The following is a 7471-nucleotide window of genomic DNA, read 5'->3' as shown; positions in this document are numbered from 1 at the left end:
AGCAACGAACCTAACCAATGATTTCAAGAACCAAGCCTAGAAGACGTGCCACTCCCCCTCGGCCCCTTCTATCTCCTCCGGCCATGACACTTTCAAGCATCTTAGCACCCTAGACTAGCTTCACATATCAAGTAGATATCCCTTTACTAATCAGAATTCTCCATTGAGACATGTATAGCATGAAGGTTATATGAAATCAGATCTCAGTTTCACTGTGATGCCCTTTTTTGTTATTATATAGAATGGTTTCGTTGAGAACTTGAGATATATATTCATTAAATGAAACCACATCTTCGTTCCAGCAAAGTGTCCATTCTCCAGAATAATCAACTAGAACCTCTGAACAAAAGAAACAAAAGAAATAATATCAAAAAATGAAATTTGGCAATCAAAAATACAAAAATGAAGCAACAACCATCAATTCATACAATTCCATCAACCAAAAAATAGAAACAAAATTTTTAGCTAGTTAAGAGCAGATCAGATAATATAGGAGCTTAGTGGCTTTTGTGCCTTTGTTCTCCTTGCCTCTGATCGCCACATGGTCAATTCTGAGCTGGAACTCCGTAGCTTGGATCATAATCTAAGACAGAAACTCGGGTTAGATTCTTGATCATATATACTAGTTTCCGTTTTAGGTTTAGGCTTTCGGGTTTGACCTGGGGGGCGAATGGGTTTTTTGAATGTTATTGAACGACTAAGAGTGTTTTATCGCTCTAGTCTAACGGAGGAGGTGGAAAAGGAATTGAAGTGGACACGCACCACCATGGAGAATAAGGAGTGCGTTAAGGATTGCGTAGGTGGGAGAAACTGAATGAGACCGACGATGAGGTCAGGGGCGGATCCAGCCTAAATTTGACTGGACTGGAGCCCAGGTGAAATTGAAACCCAAAAAATAAACCCAACCTTTTATAAAAAAAAATTTATTTAAGAGCACGGGCTGGAGTGAATCTATCACACACTCTCTCTCTCTCAAACTTCTTTAGTTCTTCAGCTGTTCTTGACTCGCCGAAACTCGAGTCTTCTACTCTTCTAAATTCTAATCATCTTATTGTTCAAGGCTTCAAGCCCATCATCACTCGTCACCGAGCCGTCACCAAACGCCACTCCTTCACACCATTGAAGCTCAGACCACAGGTTTAGCTCTTCTCCTCTAAAGTCTTTCAAAATTGAATCAAATTTTGGATTATATAATGATTAGATACTAAAATTTGGTGAGTAGGTTAGAGATTTGGAGAGTATAAATACTGGATATATCAGTATATGGGTTAGTTGTTTCTTGTTTGTTTGGAAGGCCAGGTGAATGAATTGGAAATTGAATCAATTTCCTCACTTTTTTCGGAAGTTCCTATTGGAATGAGTTAGCTTCTCTCGTGAATGAGAACTTGGCAGGTACTTTTTCTAAGATAGCTAGTTAATATTGGAATGCTAACCGGCAAGTCTGCTTAGCTGGGATCTTTAATTGTTGATACTGTAGTTGGCAAACTTGGGAAGGGAAATTGATAATTTGTTGAGTCATTCTGTTATATTGACTTATTAAATAGTAGTGGATTATTTGGGAAATAATTCTCTAGTCCGTCCTTTGTTCCAAATGTGGATTACTAATACTGTAGCTGAAGAAGTTTATTACCTCCACTATAGGGAGTTACATACTTTCTTAGTTTGGGAGCAGTTTGCTTACCTGACGATAAAAAAAGGGTATTTTATAGCTCATAGAAATTTACTACACATAAATTATGGAAAACTTGTCATCTTGAATTGTACTCACAGGAGATTACTGATGTTCAATTGGAAACTTACTTAAGGATTTTAGTGAGTCATTTTTATTGGCAGTATGGGGGGTGTAGCTGAGACGTGCTTAGTGAAGGTTAATCTGAAATAAAGTTTTGTAATTTAAACTAGGAGGGATAGTTCAAGGCATAATTTCTTTTTGCGGGTAGTGGTTGCAAAAATTATATTCATCCCCATGCCAGTCTTACATATTTGCCTATTTTGAAGCATTTTTTTTTCGTGTGAATGGATATTTTTAGGACATCAGTGTAAAAGTAAATGTATATTCTTAGGTATTGATTAATTTAGGTGGATGCAACTAGGTGATTGGAAACAGACCTTCTCCTTAGGTATATACAACAACCCCCACTTTCTGTGATTTGGATATGCATAGGAATCCCTCTCCTCACTGCATTTTTCAAACTTAGCAAAAGTCTGATGCCTATTAAGTACATGATCCGAACAATGTCTAAGAACATTATAATAGCTCATTTATTAGTTTTAGGCAGAATTCATGCAGTGAATATGTTCTTGATCATAGTTTATATACCTTTGGTATTAATGATTGATCAACTGTAGTTTTTTTGTGCCCTACTACAGCTATTGCCACAGTTGTTCCAATTGCAGAAATTCTCAAAAACAATGGGCTGGCTGTTGAGAAAAGTGAGACTACTATCCTTTTATCTTTCAACAAAGCAATTGGCAAATTGTCAATCATATTTACTTTTTGAATATTATGCAGAAATCATGACATCAATTGTTGTATTTTTCAGGATGTCTAATGATAATCACATTAATCGTGTCAAAAGGCCCAGATATAAAGAAATTGATAAATGGTTTAGTAGAAAGAGTGATCAACCATCAGCCTGTTCACAACCTTCTGTAAGCACTCCAATTGCTATTGAAGTAAATGAAGAACCATCTTCTGAGTCTACTTTACCTAATTCTTTGAGGGACGAGTTTGATCCACTTGGTAATGACAATGCCATTGAACGTGATCCAGGCAAACGGTGTCCTACATGGAAGTATCCTGTGAATCGACGTGAAGCCATTCGAAAAGCTTATATTGCATTGGGTCCATGTCAACCTAAGCTGAAATGTTATCCTTTTTCAGTTCATGGGGCACAAAATCGTAAGTTTAACTTTAATTGGTTTGAAGGTCATCCTTGGCTTGAGTACTCGGTGGATCAAGACAAGATATATTGTTTTCCATATTTTCTATTTGATAGAGAAAACACTCCTCACCTTGTGTTTACTATAGATGGGTTGAGAAATTGGAAGGATAAACATGTGATCAAGGTACATATGGGGGTTAAAGACAGTCCACACAATGAAGCCATGGAGAAGTGGTACTTACTGAGAAATGTGGCTACTCAAATTGAAAGAGTTTTTGTAAAAAATTCAACAAAAGAGGTGGATCATAATCGATTAAGGTTGAAGGCTGCAATAGAGGCTGTGAGACTTCTAGCAAACCAAGGACAAGCATTTAGAGGCCATGATGAATCTGACAGCTCTCTTAATGGTGGAAATTTTAGGCAAGTTAAGAAATCTTATGAAAGAATGGCTAGTGAAGATGATATGATGATATTGCAAAATGGTCCTACAAATGCCAAGTACACAAGTCAAGCTGTTCAAAAGTAGCTTTTGAACATTCTTGGTAATAAAGTGAGGCAAATGATTTTTGAAGAACTTGGTGATGCAAAATTTTGCATTCTTGTTGATGAAGTAGTTGATGCAGCTGGCAAGGAGCAAATGTCTATTGTTTTGAGGTTTGTTGATCGTCAAGGCTTTATTCGAGAACGATTATTTAAGATAGTGTGTTCATGACACAACCTCATTAACTCTTAAATTAGAGATAGTTAAAGTGCTCAGTATGTTCAATTTGCACGTGAGAAATATGTGTGGTCAAGGATATGATGGAGCAAGTAACATGAGTGGTATTTGGAATGGCTTACAGGCAATGTTTCTAGCAGAGTGTCCATCTGCATATTACGTTCATTGTTTTGCTCACCGGTTGCAGCTAGCATTGAATGGTTGCTCACCGCTTCTTTTCTACTTTGTTGTTAATTGTGAACTTTGTCGATTCATCTGCTAAGCGCAAGGGTGCACTAAAAGCTGCTAGAGAAGATGAAATCCAAGATTTGATAGCTCTTAACACTCTTCAAACTGGTATGGCCCTAATCAAACTTGTATTATATTAATATCATTAGATTTTTTTATATTCTTGGTTTACTTTAAATTCTTACCACTATTTAATACTTATTCTCATTCATCAAATAGGTACGGGGTCTAATCAAACTTGTACTTTGCAACGACCAACTAGTACTCGTTGGAGCTCTCATTTTCGCTCTATTAAAAGTTTGATTGAATTATTTGGTTCAACCGTAAATCATGGACATTGCATCCTTACCTATTCAGGGAGAAGCTAGTGGTATTCTTAGAGCTATGAGAACCTTTGAGTTTGTGTTTTGTTTGATTATGATGGATAAAGTCATGAAAGTCACAGAAGTACTTTGTCAAGCAGTACAACGAAAAAACATTGACATTGGAGAAGCAATGAAGTTTGTTCAATGTACAAAAGAAATTCTACAAGATATGAGAGATGATGGTTGGGATGATTTAGTTATGGTTCTTGCATATTTTTGTGAGAAACATGATATTGTTATGCCTGATATGAGTGCTCGTTGGTTTGATGGCACGGGTCGTCCATGTCAACAAAAGAATTTCATCACCAATGAGCACCACTTCCATGTAGAGGTATTTAATGCGGTACTTGACTTTCAATTAAGTGAGCTAAATAAGAGGTTCAATGACAGATCTTGTGAACTCCTTATGCTCACTTCAACCTTAGATCCTCATGATAAGTTCAGCCTCTTCGAAACTCAAGAGGTACTCCTTGCTAAGAATTTTTATCCTCAAGATTTTATGCATGATGACCTTCTTACTTTGGAATTGGAGTGTGCATATTATAAGAAGGACATGAATCACGATGTAGTATTTCACACCTTAGATTCTTTGTCTGATCTATGTCGGCTACTTGTACAAAGAAGAAAATTAGACTTTGATCCTATGATCTATAGGTTGATTTGTTTGGTGTTAACTCTTCCTATTTCTACTGCAACAACTGAGAGAGATTTGTCATCCATGAACATTATCAAAAACAAACTCAGAAACAAGATAGAAGATGATTTTCTTGATGATTGCATGGTGCTTCACATTGAAAAAGAATTTGCTGAAGAGGTTGACAATGATTATGTGATTCAAGAGTTTGAAGCTTTGGCTACTCCTAGAGTTAAGTTTAGTTAGTTTTTATTAATAGGTTTGAGGGTAAGGTTTGCAAGTCCCCCCTATGTATGTTTATTATTTTCAATAAATCACAACATTTAATACCGTTGAGCAAATTTTTATTTGTTTAAATTAGCCCATGTGACATTCAAATTCTAGATCCGTCACTGGATGAGGTGCGAGAGAGAAGGCCAGAAGGGTAGTTACCCTAATGTTGTGCATATTTAAACAATAAGTGAAAATTTTAAAGGGAGTGGAGACTGTAAATGTAGGAATGTAAATATTGGGCTCCGTATATCAACTAGGATAAAGAAGTTGCCCCTGCAACAATGACGAGTGGTCAATTTGGTAGGAACCCAACTGTGACATCCTTATATCAAGGTTCTATTCTTACCGACGCTGATCAGAATATTTGGGCCAGCGAGAGGAAATGTTTTTATGACACCCGAAGATTGATACTGTAACGCCCTAAACTGCATTAACATGTCACAACGTCATGAGTCGATAAAACATAAACCGAAGACCTAATTTACATGCAAGGCATTTTGTATAATATAATTTTCGAGTAACACAACAAAAGCTTAAAATAATTTTGAGGTGAAAATCATTACTTTTAAAATACATTTGTCCATCCAGAACTTGATATAACTGATAACTCGAATTAACAAAATTCTAGAAATAATTCTAATAAAGCTAAACAAGACTAGTTTTAACGGAAATCTAGAGATTACAAATAAAGAAATAGGATTTCCAATAAAAACTGAGAATCGTTTAGCAAACCTGAATAACACACCCTGCATGGATTCTCAATACAGCTAGCCAAAACCAAATATCACCTGATGGCCGGTGCAATAGACCCACTACACGACCTTTGATCAAATTCATTTATAAACAGGTAAGCATAGTAAGAACATCCACTACCTAGCTACACAAACATTTCCTTAAGATCAGATTTTGCACGAACCGTTGTACCTAAACCCTCCGGAGGTTTGGGGTATCGAACCCAAGGAAGTCAGTGTCACCCCTCGCTCTTAAGCCGTCACAATCACTCACGGTTCAGTCAATACATGTTTGTCCAAAAATTAAATTCCTAGTAAATTTTTATTATTAAAACGAAGTAAATATAATGACAAAATAAGTGAATGAGACGTGACTTAAACTTGGATGAAAAACATTGGATTTCACGGTGGGGTGCAAATTGGCTGTTTTTACCAAATTAAGGAGGTACAATTTCGCAATTACAAGTTAGAGTGCCAATTGACAGATTCGTGGTGTAAATTTGTAATTCTATTCACTGATTCCTCAACATTTATTGGCTTTTGGCTCTACTAGGGTGTTCTCTCTAGTGAGATCCAAATTGTTCGAGCACTTCTTGGTGGCAACTACTCCAATTACAACAGAGGACACTGGTGAATCTTGATGGTGGTATGGAATTGCTCGACGACCCATGATTGTTCTTGTGTGGCACATTTCTCTGTAAGAAACCGATTATGGTTCTGGCATTAATGACAGCGCTTGGGAAAATTTGGAGGTTAAAGAGGAAGGTCTTTGTTCATGAAGAGGAAGGGAGCATCTTCGTGTTCCAATTAATGGATCGTGAAGACAAAAACAATAGTCTTCATAACGGTCTTTGGTTCTTTAAAAAAAGGAATAATCCTATTAGAAGAATATGACGGAGTCTGTAACTAGATGGAGGTCCGGATGTATTTGATCGAGGTATATATGGGTGGTGGTCGTAGGGCTGTGTTGTGCTATGCGAAATGAACGGACCCTAACCTGTACTGGAAACATTCTAGGCGCATTTATCAAGCTTAACAAAATTGTGTTGCACCAAAAAAGCTTTGATACAACGACTCTGGCTGATCCATGATGTCCAGTGTCAGATTTTGTTTCGGCGTCAGTTCAATTTTTCACTAGAAATTGCAGTGGATTTGCATTTCTCATATGAGAAGTACGGTGTAAGTGTCTATGTAAGGTATGTTGTTCTTTTGGGCATGGTGGAGTTGTGTGTGCAGAGGTGGTTACAGAAGTTTCCTCCGACATGCCTAAGTCGAACTTCATGACCGGAGTGATGCACGACCTTAGGTCTGGTGTAGACATCGACAGAGAGAGGGAGGCCTATCGGGATGCTTCGCTGGGATTGGGGGCTTGTTCAGGGGAGTGTGAGGTGCTGGTGGATACAACGCTATAGGGGGAGGTCTCGGCGAAACAATTGGCGGTGTAGGCTGATGTGCTCGTATTATCCTAAATTTATATGCATCATATCCTCTGTTTATTTGTTTAGTTCTCTAATTTATGATTGATTTATGTTATTTTAGTGTGTTTATAGGTTTGTGTCAAAAATAGAAGAAAATAGGCTAAAATGAGTTAATAAAGATTAAATGGTGATTATATTCTTCATTGTCAGAATCTGCAT

General features: G+C 37.2%; 2 protein-coding genes across 2 annotated transcripts; both read left to right on the top strand.

The window, feature by feature from the left end:
• Positions 1–1263: 1263 nt before the first annotated feature.
• On the top strand, positions 1264–3411 carry LOC126804268 (uncharacterized). The gene is made up of 3 exons (XM_050531958.1): positions 1264–1267; positions 2371–2433; positions 2513–3411. The coding sequence occupies exons 1-3, from the start codon at positions 1264–1266 to the stop codon at positions 3409–3411; spliced, it is 966 nt and encodes a 321-aa protein (XP_050387915.1).
• Positions 3412–4161: 750 nt separating this feature from the next.
• On the top strand, positions 4162–5076 carry LOC126804252 (uncharacterized). The gene has a single exon (XM_050531957.1). It carries the CDS (start codon positions 4162–4164, stop codon positions 5074–5076), a length of 915 nt encoding a protein of 304 aa, XP_050387914.1.
• The last annotated feature ends 2395 nt before the right edge of the window (positions 5077–7471 follow it).

The sequence above is a fragment of the Argentina anserina genome, chromosome 1, assembly GCF_933775445.1.
Source record: "Argentina anserina chromosome 1, drPotAnse1.1, whole genome shotgun sequence".
NCBI lineage: Eukaryota > Viridiplantae > Streptophyta > Magnoliopsida > Rosales > Rosaceae > Argentina > Argentina anserina.
The sequence above is the reverse complement of the archived record's forward strand: the minus strand, read 5'-3'. Positions and strand labels throughout refer to the sequence as shown.